This window comes from Leptopilina heterotoma, unplaced genomic scaffold (assembly GCF_015476425.1).
Source record: "Leptopilina heterotoma isolate Lh14 unplaced genomic scaffold, ASM1547642v1 Lhet_156, whole genome shotgun sequence".
NCBI classification, from domain to species: domain Eukaryota; kingdom Metazoa; phylum Arthropoda; class Insecta; order Hymenoptera; family Figitidae; genus Leptopilina; species Leptopilina heterotoma.
Genome location: NW_025110870.1, coordinates 529,335 through 544,659, shown reverse-complemented (window position 1 = coordinate 544,659; position 15,325 = coordinate 529,335). Strand labels below are relative to the sequence as shown.

Genomic DNA, 15,325 nt, shown 5'->3' with positions numbered 1-15,325 from the left:
CTATATAATTTGTTTTTAAAAAGCAAAAGAATTTAATGAACTGAAAAATATTCGAATTCATACAAAAATATTTTAAATTATCATTGTCTGTGATATTTATTGATGTTATGTTATTGTAAGCAGATTGTATGAAAAGTAAAATATGGAAAAAATCTCCTATTTCAGTTATTCTGAAATCAATGTTAATTCTTTTATTTATTTCCTCTAGAGATGAGCATGAAAAATCATTAAGTAAATAATCCGTACGATAAGAAATTTGTTGTGTATTGAGAAAATCATAAAATTTCTGTGCATATTCAATCGAATTGTTATCTTTATAATTTATAATTATCTTTATAATTAAGTAAATTATTTTTCTCTATCATAAAAATGTAATTAAACATGAAAATAAAAATAATAAACGACTAATAAAAACAAGATCACTATGAAGAATATTATTGAAAATTTTTAACGTAAAATTATTTGAATTATTAACATGAGTTTTTCTATTAATTTGATTGGCTGGATTGTTTTGAAGAAATGGCGAGGTTGTCATCATAGTCTTACCGACAGATTAGCTCGGTCGGATAAATGCCTGGCTCGGTGGGCGGACCAAGGGTACTTGGTTCGCGCCCATTAGCCTGGGATTTTTCCGGCACGTGAGATAATCTGAGCGGGAGGTTTGACGTCGAGGTATAATGATGTGCACTGTCGATTATTGTCCAGTACACACCGTTAAAACTCGGCTGACGATAAACCGGTTGTACTCAGGAGAGGTTTTCTACAGTTTCCCTCTTCTCTGGCGAGAAAACCCATTGACGGGTGGTCCAGGCAAATGCGAGTACTCCTAACCTCAAAAAGTCGTTCTGTAGAAACGCAAAACTAGTTGGAATATAAGAGTGTGTGTTCTGACAGTTGGCCTAGCTTCAAGTCATTTAAGAAGAAAAAAAAATCATAGTCTTGAAAAAACACTAACAGTTTAACGATTGTCTAGTAGAAAATAAATATTACTTAAGTGCCTTCCGTTGATAAATTTTTCTTTTCATGTTTCTTTTTTCTTGCTTTTTATCTTCTTTTCTTCGATTTTCGTTCATTTTTTCACTTCTTATTATATTTTTTGTTATTTCATGATAAACAAAAAAAAATAAATGCGAAACTTCAGATTGATCGGAAAACGATAGATTTCACCAACCGACAAATTTGACGAACAAAAAATTAAATATCCAGGTAAAATAAATAATTAGTACTACACAAGTATCACAAATATCCAATAATATATTTTGCTTAAAATAAAGTTCAAAATAAAAATCATGCACATAAAATTTGAATTACAATTTAACTGTACCCCGTATTTAAATTTTTTTCGTGCAGTTTTTAATGCTTATTTTATAAAACCAAAATGATTTGATCAGCGACACAAAAACTGAGGTACACTTTTTAGAATATTATATTTTTAATAGTTTTCACTTTTTATTTTTATAATTTCGTTTATGGAATTCTTAAGATATTTTTAAATAGTTTATAAGAGATTCGCCCAAGTAACAAATTATTTACTAACTCATCACGACTGTTTGATAACATTTTGTTTTGAAACTGTGTACAGAAATTATTAAGTTTGAAGTATTATTATTATTATTATATTATTATAATATATATTATTATATATATTATTATATTATTATTATTATTATTAGGGGAGAGTTGTCAGAGTTGGGCATAGTTTTGACTTTTCTTCATAACTTCCTCTGTAGAACGAATTTCGCGATTTTGCGCATATTGTTGGAAAGATCAACTCAAATGCAATGTTTTTGCTGAACATTGTAAAGAAATTTGACCAAAAGATTCGGAGTTATAAGCAATTTAAAAAAAATGTCAGGGTTGAACATGATTGCCAGAGTTGAGTCACTGTAGAAAATCAATGAAATATTTAGGTAAATGATTAAAAATGACCTTCAAGTGATAGAATGACACTTGGGAATGAGGAAAGGAAATGTACAAAATAAAAGTTATGAATAGATAATTCAAGTGACATTTTTCTACGATTTTCTAATTCATTCTAGAAAGGAACATAATAACATAATTTTATATATTATTCTTAAAAATTTAATAATAGTGTTGAAGTTTAACTTACATCGCTTCCACTCAAGATTGAAATTTGCCCAAGTAGCACTAGCAAAATCAAGTTGAATGCCACCAAAAATTTACTGCGGTAGTTCATGTTTGGTTATTGTGAAAATATTTGCTTCGACACACGTACTGATGTAATTTTGAAATAAAAATTTGTTTGCTAAAATGAAAAATAAAGTGAACAATCTTTTCGATAATTTATTTAGTAGAAACAAAATTGTCCTTGATCTTTTGGATAAATCTCTAATTATTATTGCAGTGGGAATAATTAGTTGCTTTCATTGATTGCAATTAAAAATAATTAAAATTACAATTTATTCTAGTTCATCATATTTTGAACTATTTATATTTTCAACTAAGAATAGTTATAAATACAATTATTTTTAGTTTCTATTTAGAACTACCACTAAACAACAACTAGTGCAATACAACTCTAATTGGAGTTGGTAACAGTTTAACAGTTTTTTATTAGTTAAGAATTTTTTCCCGTGTAAAATTATTTTAAAAAAATTTTAAAATATAATAATAAAGAAATATAAAAAAGTATAAAAAACTGTTACTAATTCCTATTGGAGTTAGTAACAGTTTAACAATTTTTTATTAGCTAAGGATTTTTTCCGTGTAGAATTAATGAAAAAGGAATTAAAAATTTAGAAAAATATAATAATACCTAAGGAAATATTATTAAAAAGTATGAAAAACTGTTACCTACTTCAATTGAAGTTGGTTACAGTTTAACAGTTTTTTTAAAGTTATCGAAAGTTTCCTTATCTTTAAGGAATTTCAGTAGAGTGCTTGCCGTAGAATCGTTTCACGTGGGCTCGATGTTATATGCAGGGACCTCAAATATGGTCAAAAAACAAAATTTTTGCACTTTTAGGCTAGAATATCCCGAAAGCCCGACGTGCTGGGACAATTCTGAAGCCTAACTTTATTAATCATTTTTTTTTTTAATATTTTCAATTTTAAAATTAATGTATTGAATATTATTGAATTCTTGCAAAGAATTGTATTAAAAAATTTTTGAGAATAATGGAATTTCTTTGAAGAATTTTATTATTTATGAAAAGAATTTAATTCCTTTAAGGAATTTTAATGAAATTTTTGAAAATCCTAATTAAATTCCCGCATGTTAGGGAAAAAGTTTCGGCAAATTTCTGATGTGTTAGTTTTATATGTAGTTACACAGTGCATATTATATCTTTAATATTTCATCAAGAAATTTTAAATATTTCAGTGTTAGGTTCACTCAAAGTTTACTGCAATATTTCCTCATAGTCTGCGACATTTTCCTAAATGCAACAAAATTTCAAGAACTTTACAGAGAAATATTTCAATTATTTATAAAATATTATGCGCACAAGTTTATTATAAACAGTAATGGTTTCATGTTTTTAGAAACACAAATGAATTCATCACGACTGTTTGATAAATTCTTTTTTAAATTAACTACAAAAATTCTTAAGTTTAAAAAAAAACTTTTTATTTTTAAACTTCAAATCTTATCATTAATGCAAAATGCAAATATTCTGCATGTAAGGTAATAATATTACTTATAAAAAAATAATTTAAAATTACTAGAGAAATCTAAACTGTTTTTTTTAAGTTTCCCTATTTTCGAAAATATTATTATTTAATATTATTATTATTGAACTTTACAGTTCTGTATATGATAGGATAATGATGCAACTATCTTTTTGACCGCAAAAAAAGAATGATTTTTCATCATTATTTTTAGACTTATTTTCATTAAAACTTCATTAAAATAATGTACATTGCATCAGATAGCACATGGTTTTATGAACTTTGAGAAACTTTGAAACTTAAAAAATATTATTATTTGTGTAAACTGTATCTGTTTCCCCAAAAAACTTTTTTTTAAAATGGCTTGCAGTGTGCACGATAAAACGAAAACAACTCAACTGAAGGGCTCAAAAGATGCATGTGAAAAAACTCTACAAAACTAAGGAAAAACATTTAAAGGTGTCCTAACATTTGTTTAAAAGTTATGACAAAAAAATGTTTTTTTGCATAATTGAAAATGCAAAAAAAAGTAGTTAAGCTCGATGAATCGGGCTGAAAATTCCCTAATATTATGTCCCCCGAGGAGACTTACAATTTACATGAAATTGAAGTCTGCTCTTTCTCGTTCTGCGATATTGAGGCAGATCCAATGTTAGTACACACACACATCCGGACATTTCTTAAAAATACGTTTTTTGGACTTCTGAGGTCAAATTACATCGAAATACATCAAAAATCATATTAAATAATATCATATTAAAATTATTTTCAGTATTAGAATATTTGTAAATTATTCAGTATCTTTATTTATTCATAAAAAATTCATTTTTATTATAAAACATACATATAAATGATAAAAGAATTATCTCATATGAACTTCCAATGATTTCAGTGTACCCTCTCTTAAAGAATTATATATTTCCTAAATAAATATAATATAAATAGTAAATAAATTTAATAATATAAAGAATTTATTTGAGGAAAGAATAAACGGTAGAATAAAATTTCTTATCATTTTTTATTGTCGTTTTGTACCTAAAAATATTCTGGATCGTAAACTGACGTAGCGGACAGTTATTAAAACCTGATATCACGAAACAACTTTTTCGATTACTATAAAAAAACGAAATATCACCATATTACAGTATATTAATTATTTTTAATTACAGTATTATTCTTATAATTTTTACATCTAGAATAAAATACAGTTTCTCTTATTACTAAATAGAATTTGTCTAACGAATCAGAACCATTTGAGATAATTTTTGGTATTTTCGAGTACGAAAGTTTTGATTGTCTTAAAATTGTACCTTCATTATACATATCGTGGTAATCAAACTGTAACATTTCGTTCATCCATTTTAATGTCTTTGACAAATATTCAGTAATAACATTTTTCTCATTTTCAGCAATTTTTTTTATATTCTTAACATAATCGGATTTCATATCTGTAAGTTTCAGGATACGTTCTATATAATTCATTTTTAAAAAGCAAAAGAATTTAATAAACTGAAAAATATTCGAATTCATACAAAAATATTGTAAACTATCATTGTTTGTGATATTTATTGATGTTATGTTTTTATAAGCAGATTCTATGAGAAAGAAAAAATGTTGAAAATCGTCTATTTCAGTTATGCTGAAATCAATGTTAATTCTTTCATTTATTTTCTGCAGATATGAGCACGAAAAATTATTAAGTGAATAATATGTACGGTAAGAAAATTGTTGTGTGTTTAAAAAATCATAAAATTTCTGTGCATATTTAATCCAATTGTAATCTTTATAATGTGAATGGTTATTATAAACAAATTTTGGTAATCTATTGTAAAAAGTGGCATATACTGACAAATATTTTGAATAGCGTTTATGAAATTCATGATGCAGATAAATTAAATATATGGGACTTAAAAAACGGTTCGTACAATTCGTTGTAAATAAGTGACAGTTGTCTGGTAGAGCAGGAATGAGTAATTCATTATAACCTATGGTTTCGAATTTATTGGGGAACAAAAATTTGGAAAAGCTAGCGAAATAAAATACAACTTTTGAATAATCGTCAATCATTTTGTACTCGAAATAGGTAATCAATACGTCGTCATATCTATCGGCGATCAATGGATAAACATAATAATAAGTATCATTGCATTGTAGCAGATAAAAATGTTTCATTATTTCATCATACACAAACTGTTTTGTATAATGAAGATCTTCTCTTTTTATTTTTGGTACTACTCTTTTGCCTGCTATAGGTGCAAGTTTCCATTCCCCTGTCAGCATACAATCAGTTACTATAATTACTAATCTCTTGAATTCCAACTCAGGAAGTATAGAATCAATTGTGTCCAAATAATTGTAAAATAAACAGGGTGAACTTAACGTAGACATGCTACCACTCTTTCCTATCTGTAGACACAAATATTTAGAATTAATAATTGTTATTAATTTCAATACTTTTTTAATATTATTTTTTAACTTTGCTTGTGAAGCATTGCACCTAAAAAAGTACCGAAAATATGTACCTACTGAATTAATATACGGTAATATTTACCGAATAGTGAAAGCATTACAAACCCGGTAATTTTTCTGTAAAAAGACAGCTTTTCCTTTTTTAATAATTATAATCAAATCAATTAAATTTTTTAATTGAAAATCATATTTTCACTATTTTTTTAAATGTGGGGAAATTTATTACGAACGTCATTAGATTGTATCCAAATTCAATTTAAAATTACAAAATTGTTACACAAATTGTTATAAAATTTTTACAATCAAGTTTACTGTTCAATGTCGACTAAAGATATGCTGTACTATACTTTGTACGAATTTAATTACTTTTTATATATACAGGGAGACTATTTGTTAATTATAATTTATTACTTGCCTTTAAATTTGAAACCAAGTTGTAGGCAGTACTCATTACACTCATCCAATTCCCACTTTCATTTTGAATTTCTTTTTCCAAATTTTCAAGTTTGATTAAGATGAAATCAATTTCCAATAAATATTCATATTGATACAAAGACATCAATCTGTTGAACCACATAAGTTTTTTGACCAATGCTGTAGCTATAAGTTGTTGCAGGGTATCTGTCCACGCAGATGTGTTGTAGGATGTAATATCTGATACATCTTTTATAAAACAAAATAATTTAAATAAATATATTTTATGTTCATCTTTGCATATATTTCCAAATGATCTATCATTTTCATTCAGTGTAAATACAGTTTTGTTAATCCAGTTTAAATAATTAATTCCAGTGAAAGGGTGCTTTTTATTCTGCTCGTTAATATTATCGTAAAAAATGTCTTTTGTAACAACCAGATTTCTTGACTTGAAACACTTTAGGCTTCTTTCAGAAATACTTGCCTTTTTATCTTGATCAAGATTTTTGTTTTGAATTTGTTGCAGTAATGAGTTAAAATACATTAAAAAACTTTCGCTCTGGGAATTAATGTTAAATCCAATCGAATCGCAAGCGTAATCATTGTCGAATGCTTTTAGGGATGTGTACTTTGTTTTTTCTCCAAACAATTGTTCTCGCAATATGAATAATTCGAAGAAACTTTCACCTGTCTTTAGTTTTTTGTTTACATATTCTACCAGAGGGCAGTTGGAGCAACTTGGTTTTAGAGGAACTAAAATATCTTCATAAAAAGGATACTCTTTTTTCAAGTTAATAAAATCAAAGGTAACACCCAACTGATCTTTTAATAAGATTTTTTGATAGTAGATGATAAAAAAATCGTCTAGAATATTTACTGGATAAACAAAGTAGTATACATTGTGAGCTTCATATAGATAAAAATTTTCCGTTATCATATTATGCATCTTACTCCAATGTTTGTTGGTAATTTCATTATCGAATAATATTCTTTTACTCTGAGATATATTTCTAACTCTGTTTATTCCGTCAATAAATTCACCTGCTATAATTACTATTAATGGTTTATAACTTTTTTGAAATAGCAAATAATCAATTAGAAAGGAAGAATCGTAAACAGTACATATATCATTATCAGACATGAATTGGTTTCCTTCCTTTTTGTCTACCTGTAAAATGCCAATTTTAAAAAATATTTCTAAATTTTTAGCACCTATTTCATCAAGAAGAAATACTTTTTGTGCATTTTGCGCTCATTTCTGATATGCCTGATATGTTAATATTAAAATGGGTATCAATATGTAGTTGTACAATGTAATTAATTAATTTAATTAATTTTTGAAGTACCGTAAACTGGGGCTATTAGGAACAGATTTCAACTTTAAAGTCTTACAACTTTTTTATGTATTGAAATATTGCTTTAATTTTTTGTTTCTTTTCTTGATCTTGGCGAGCGCATTGAAGGGTTAAATAATTGTCTTGATCAAAGCTGGAATTTTAAGCGAAAATGACCAAAAAGACGCATTTCTTCGAAATTACAAAATGGGGCTATTAGGAACAAGGTGGTAAAAACCATTGGAAAACGTATTTAAAGTTAAAGAAGTTATTTTTTATTGCTCGAAAGTAAACACAGAATATAAAACAAATGTAAAAACAAAACTAAAAGAGCGAATGTGTGTTTTAAACGTTGCTGGTATCATCAGTTGAGAGCGATGATGAAATCCCTGGTCGTTTTTGCGATTTGTCGGTTCCAACACTCTTTCACAATTTCGAACCATCTTTGAACACTAAAAACAAAATTAGGTGATAAAAAACAAAAGAAATTACGAAAAACTTACGTTTTGTCAACATACTTTAACAATTCGGTAGAAATAATTGTGTTCCTTATATACTCGCCGTTTGTGAATTTTGGTTTTTGTTTCTGAAATCTTACTGTAAAAACAAAAAAAAAACATTTTAATTACTTAGTGAACTCAATAAAGTTTCCCATAAGAAATTCTATTAATAAAAAAACAATCACTTTGAGAAGTTAAAAATGAAACAACTTATTTCAGCTATCAAATGTTTTCCACGTTTAAAACTTCACTAAAACACATTAAGTCACTTACAAGCTACTATTGTTCACAAAATAATTAATAGTCACAATTATTGCAATGAAAAGTATTGCCAGTTACCAGCAACAATTTTTCAAAAGAAAGTAACACAATTTATCGATAAACGGCGCCGATAGTATCAACTCCACCCGAAAACAGAATTTTGTTCCAAATAGTCCCAGTTTACAGTAATTATAATTTTGAAAACAAGTTACGTTCTAAGTAAATAGAGAAGAATATGGAAATTGTGAAACCTAGCGGACGTGGAAAGAACTAATCAGAGTACAGTTCAACAACGCGCATAGGTTGTTCATTTGATAAAAAAATGAAATTTTTTTTAAAGTGAATTTTTCAAGGTCAAAAATTTTTTTTAATACATAGTTTTCTCCATTAGAAAGTGCGAAAAGCAGTTATAAAATTCAAAATAAGTACATCTTTTCCTTTTGTCTTAAAGAAAATACAAATTTTTCAAATATGACATGTACTTTGACCGCCTCCAGTTTTTACATTTGTTTAATTAAATTAATAATATTTGGTATTCTTAATTGTTTACAGTAGGACTACAGTTTGTACAAACGTTTGTCCTGATCCCAATCATATCAAATTTGGACCCGAATCACTTCACGTAAAATGACACATTGGTTTCATCTTGATTTTGTAACATCTTGCATTTTTTGTGCATAACTTTATAATTCTTATTACTTGAGAGAGAACAATTTTTACATACTAAGTATTTATATTTTTGCTTTTTACGATATTGTTTTACATTTTTTGAAATGTAATTTAAAATTTATTTGAGTTTATTTAAATGATTAATTTTAATGAAATATTTTAAAAATATATGTCAGTTTAAAACAACTTTTTTAAATGAAATCTACTATTAAGTTTACCTACGTCAATTCTTTATATTGTAAAAAACACTACTGTCGGAAATTATCGGTTACGGTTCCACGTGCAGGGCCTAAAACATATTTAAATTTTAACTTGAAAAGTTTCGTGAGCCGATCTTCTACGATGTCTGCTACCAGATGTTTTAAATTCAGGGTTCTCAAATAAATGTACCATTAATTATTAATAAAATATAAAACAGAACTCACCATAGACCCGAAAACACGCGCGCGAATATAAATGTATTAGTTCAGTGAAGACAATAAATATATTGTCTTCACTGAACTAATACATTTATATTCGCGCGTGTGTTTTCGGGTCTATGGTGAGTTCCCGACTTTTAAATTTTTTGTCTTATCTTTTATTCCCACCTATCTAATCACGCTATGGAAAATTCCTTCAACGAAACTTGCTTATTTTTAATAATATCAATCTTCAAATTACGATATTTAAGTAAAAACAAATCTCCGAATATTAATAAATGTGCCATTCGAAAACTTATAATACTCTACGTTATATGATACATAACCTAAAATTTTAATAATTTATACAAAGATTTTAGCAATTGACAAATTTGAGAAAAAAAGTTTGAAAATAATTTTTTTTTTAAATTTGTTAAACTCTTGCATATTTTTTAAAAATTGCAGAAAAAATTCGGTTCGCGAGATATCATTATAAACGACTGAGCGTTTTCAGCCAAAAACCGTTTAAAATCGACTAATTCAATGCATTTGTTAAAAAACATTATCAGACGTTTATAAGGGGCCATCCGTAAACCACGTAGCCTCTTGAAGGGGAGGGGAGGGGTGTCAAGCAATTGACTACGACAAGAGGAAAAAATGGCGCTAATACATGTAATAGCGTACTACATGAGTGGAGGGGGGTTCAAAATTCTCAAAAAATGGAGCTTCGTGGTTTTGGTTTTCTGGTCCTAAATTAAAGATGAGACTTGAATAATCACACATATGTAGGTTTTAAATTTTTTAAAAATGTGCAAAAGTTTAAAAAAAATTTATTAAAAAAATTTTTTTTCGTCAAATTTGTTGATTGCTGAAATCTTTGTATAAATTATTAAAATTTTCAGTTATGTATCATTTAACGTTGAATTTTATAAGCTTTCGAATGGTATATTTGTTAAATTTCTGACATTTGTATTTACAAAAAAATCGTGATTTAAAGATTGGTATGTTTTTGGGCACCGATAAAATAATTTCTTACGGTAGTGTATAAACTTTTAATAACTTTGAAGGTAGGTTCAAATCGAATGTAATTTTTGACCTAACTTTATATCTTATTAAAGTAAAGATTTCCTTCTTTCTTGTGGCCTAATGGCTTTAAACTTTATTTAAATTACATCAAAATTTTAACGCGTTCCGATGCAGTATTCTGCATCCTCATCAGAAAAAAAACGGAACAAAACGTCTGTAAAAAGACAATATAATAGATACACAGATCTTATGACTCACACACAGATACATATGTTTTTGTAAAATAAACATTATGTGTCTTAACATACGTACCAGACAAAATAAAAGTCAAAAAATAAATAAACATGGAACATTCAACATTCAGACATAACCTCAAAATAGGTCTGTCACTATTTCTTTAAACTCTTCATAAACGATAAAAGAAATCATAAAATAGTAAAAAACCACGTTTAGACAAACAATAGTAAAAACCTTTTTTGAAAAAAACTTTTTCATATGAGATTATATAATAATATAATATTCGGTTCTGCACATCTCAACACTCTTACATTATATATTTGAATACGTGACACGCGTGTGTGAGTGGAAGTGCAGAATCAAAACACGATACTTGGCGCAATCTAACCACGCCTTCATAATCCCCCTATATTTGTCCTACCCCCACTACTGCAGTTAGTCCTCCTGTCTCTAGTCTTCTTGATGTGACATATATGCTCCATGGTTTATATGAGTTTGTATAGAAGGTAATAATGAATGTATGAAAAAAACACAAAGTCCATAGATAACATGGTGGGTGACGGAGAAGTAGACAAGGTCTGTAGATAGCATGTTAGGTGAAAAAAAGAGTAACTTGTTTTAAAAAAGGGGAGAGAAGTTAATTAATTAAGTTTAAATAAAGAATACTCAAATTTTCGACATCACTTCTAAAATTTATGGAATTTTTTTCTTTTAAAATATAAAACATTTCTAAGATTTTTCGTCTGTTTAAGTCATTTTCTGTATCTAGAAATTTAACGCTGTTTTGTGAATAATCGAAACAATGCTTGTTTTCCGTTGAGTGTTTACATAGGGCGGTGGATTTATTTTATTGGTTTCTTGATATTTATGTTTTGTTCCGTTTTTTTTCTGATAAGAATACTGCATCGAAACGCGTCAAAATTTTGATGTAATTTAAATAAAGTTTAAAGCCATTAGGCCACAAGAAAGAAGGAAATCTTTACTTTATTATACTTGGCTTAAAATGAAAAAGGAGTTATACACTCCATATACTTTTTATATCTTATTACCCATAGATAAAGATTACATTTACAGTCCTAGTTAAAAATTTAGGTTAAATGTGACATACAAGAAAACTTTAATTTTAAATTCAAATTTTAGGAGTTTTTGAGTTTCTCACAGTGACGCACCCTGAAGTCATGTGCGGAAAATTTTTTTATAAAGCAGAATAGTTAAGAGAGTAAAATGAAAAAATAAATAAAGATATCACTTCAATAATACAAAAATAACATTTTGTTTGAAAATTTCAAAATGAAATTTTTTTGTAATATCTTTAATTGTCTTTTCAACATATCCAAAGCTTATTAAAATGCATCCAGAAGTTTTTAAGGAAAATGCGTTTTTTCACTTTTCTTTACCCCTCCTTAACTGTCACAAAACTCAAAATTTTGAGTTGAAAATTGCAGAATGTTATATTCATAGGGATAGTAATATATCGGACAAATTTAAGGAAAATAGATGCCACAATATTTCAAGAAAATAGTAAACTTCATTAAAAGTAGCAGTTTTTATGACATAATTTTTTTTAGATTTTGCTGTGTTATAACAAAAAACACTTTTTTTCTTTCTTTAAATTATAAAAGACATATACGATTGATTGAAAAATTTGATAAAAGATAAGTGTTCAAAAATTTTAGTTTTTCCAAAAATAGAGATTTTAAATTGATGAAAAATTCCCTTATATTTAACAGTAAACTACAATTATAATTTTGGAACTTAAATTCACAGTGTAAATAAGCTTATGGCGCCTAATCACCCCAGTTTTCCATTCCAAAGTTAATATATTTGAAAAACTGTGTTTCAAAATGTTTATGTTTGAAGTTTAACTGACATCATTCTGTGTCAAGATTGAAATCTTCCCAACTAGCAGTAGCAAAATTAAGCCGAATGCAGACAAAAATTTAGTACGGTAGTCCATGTTTGGTTGATGTGTAAATATTTGCTTCGACACAAGTAGTGATGTACTTTTGAAATAAAAAAACGCAATACCGAATTGCAAAATAATAAAGATTAAACAATTGTTTAACAACTTGTCTCTTATGACATTATTTTTCTATTGTTCATAAAACAAAATCGCGTGTACGAAAAATATAAATTTTAATCGCTCACAAATTTGTGTGTGTATGTGGATTCATTTTATTGTAAAAATATAACTTGAAAGAGGTTTCAACGAATTTTGGTAAAAATTGTTATGTATGTAATTGCGGCATAGATCTTATTAATAACTTTCTTATAATTATTATTGCAGTGGAAAAGTGTAATAATTCTTATTATTAATAATTATCATTGATTGCAACTAACAATAGTTAAGACTACCTTTTTTTAACTCACCATATTTTGAACTATCAATATTTGCAACTAAGAATAGTCATAATTACAATTATTTTTAGTTCGTATTAAGAATTACCACTGGTTACAACTATCTAAAGAAATATTAAAAAATATGTTTTTCTACACATGTATTAATATATTTTTCGAATATAAAATATATGCTAGCTTGTATATGTATGCTAGCTAGCATGCTTGTCATGAAAAGTTATAAACTTTTCAATAACTTTTGATTTTATGACATTTTTATTTTGAAACTCCAAAGCTTATCTCATGTGCAAAGAATGCAAATAATAAATAAATGAAATCAACAATCGTGATGGTAGTTATCGAACATATAGATTTTTTTAATTAACCCGGCGAGTATGTGGTTGGGCATGTCATGCCCCACATTTACTTAAATCCTTTTAAATCCTAAAATTTCCACTGTAACGTTTTGAAACTTCGAGTAGCTGAAGTTATGGGTTCATAAGAGAAGATGATGGTATGGTGATAGTGTTATGTAAATTATATTTTAAATTACTTGGACGTAAACGTCAATTTTGCATATTTTTGGCGAATTTTTTTTCCTAATTTCTACTAAATTAATGACAACTGAATTGAGATATATTCTAAAAAGCAGTATTATGCTCCTCATTCACTAATATTTAAAGTCCTGCCTTTATAAAAGTGCAAATTTGATTTTATAAAAGTTTTAAGTTTTCATTGTTTTATTTAATCATATGATAAATCTTATGACAAAGAGTTGATTTTATCTTTATAAATAAATAAATAATTAAGGAAATATATTTTATTACATGCCTTTTTATAATATAATACCAGAAATTAACTTAATATAGCTATATGTAACATTTATAAGCAATTTTACATTTTGGGCATGTCATGCCCACCACATAGTCGGTGTAACAGTTTCCTGCCACATACTCGCCGGGTTAATTTTATTACAATAAACAGTTACTTAGAAGTACGTATCGCAACTACAGTAAACTTTGTATATTAATGTAAATATAAAGGGATGCAGGGAGAAAATTTTTTACCTGAAACTACAAATTTTATTATATTATGGATATTTTTAGTTGCTTCAATTTATACTTTCTCTATTCTAGAGAAATTTTTCGCTATTTCTAATGAAATTTTTTTTCGTTTATTTCCAGTGGGCACTAGGACATGGGATGTCTTTAGGACGTCTTTAGAACATTCTGTGGATATCTATGTCCGTCCAAAAGATACCTTACATCCTAAAGACATCCTTAGGACATAAGATGTCTTTCGGATGTCTTTCGAACGGACATAGACATCTATGTCCCAGTGCCCATATGGTTATTTCAACTTTTAATTTTTCAAACCATTTATTAAATTATGGTCACTATTACAACTCTCTAAAACTAAATCAGTGAAATCTGACTGATATTCAATGATTCTATTTATACACTTTTATTAAATGAAATTTCACTGAAAAACTAAGTCAAAATTCACTGATTTTTCACTACTTAATAAACGGAAGAAACAGTTTACAAAAAAAATTGGGATCTATTTCTCAAGTCGTAGATTGACAAAATGTGGTGAAATAATTTTAATTTTTAGAGAAATTGTATATAACTTATTTAATGAGGCAACTACTAACTTTTTCAGAAATATTGGTCGTGTCCAAGACTTGAGAACTAAGTTCCCGATTTAACGGTGAACTGTTTCCTTTCATGTAATTTTTACATCTAGGATAAAATACAGTTTCTCTTATTACTAAATAGAATTTGTTTAACGAATCAGCACCATTTGAGATAATTTTTGGTATTTTCGAGTACGAAAGTTTTAATTGTCTTAAACTTTTACCTTCATTATACATATCGAAGTAATCAAACAATAACACTTCGTTCATCCATTTTAATGTCTTTGACAAATATTCAGTAATAACATTTTTCTCATTTTCAGCAATTTTTTTGATATTCTTAACATAATACGATTTCATATCTGTAAGTTTTAGGATACCTTCTATATAATTTATTTTTAAAAAGCAAAT

General features: G+C 27.2%; 2 protein-coding genes across 8 annotated transcripts in view; one reads left to right on the top strand and one right to left on the bottom strand.

The window, feature by feature from the left end:
- Positions 1-15,325, top strand: part of LOC122498647 (KH domain-containing, RNA-binding, signal transduction-associated protein 2-like) — a 434,337-nt gene that overhangs the window by 326,741 nt on the left and 92,271 nt on the right. The window lies entirely within an intron of this gene.
- Positions 4,630-15,231, bottom strand: LOC122498640. Of its 5 annotated transcripts, XM_043606467.1 has the most exons (4): positions 12,812-15,231; positions 8,369-8,447; positions 6,515-8,293; positions 4,630-6,036 (listed from the first exon to the last, which is right to left on the bottom strand). In XM_043606467.1, the coding sequence occupies exons 3-4, from the start codon at positions 7,655-7,657 to the stop codon at positions 4,780-4,782; spliced, it is 2,400 nt and encodes a 799-aa protein (XP_043462402.1). In that variant the 5' UTR covers positions 7,658-8,293; positions 8,369-8,447; positions 12,812-15,231; the 3' UTR covers positions 4,630-4,779. The 5 variants fall into 5 exon arrangements, with proteins under 5 accessions (XP_043462402.1, XP_043462401.1, XP_043462400.1 ...); XM_043606466.1 differs by having other exon boundaries at positions 6,515-8,447; XM_043606465.1 differs by lacking the exon at positions 8,369-8,447 and having other exon boundaries at positions 6,515-7,684.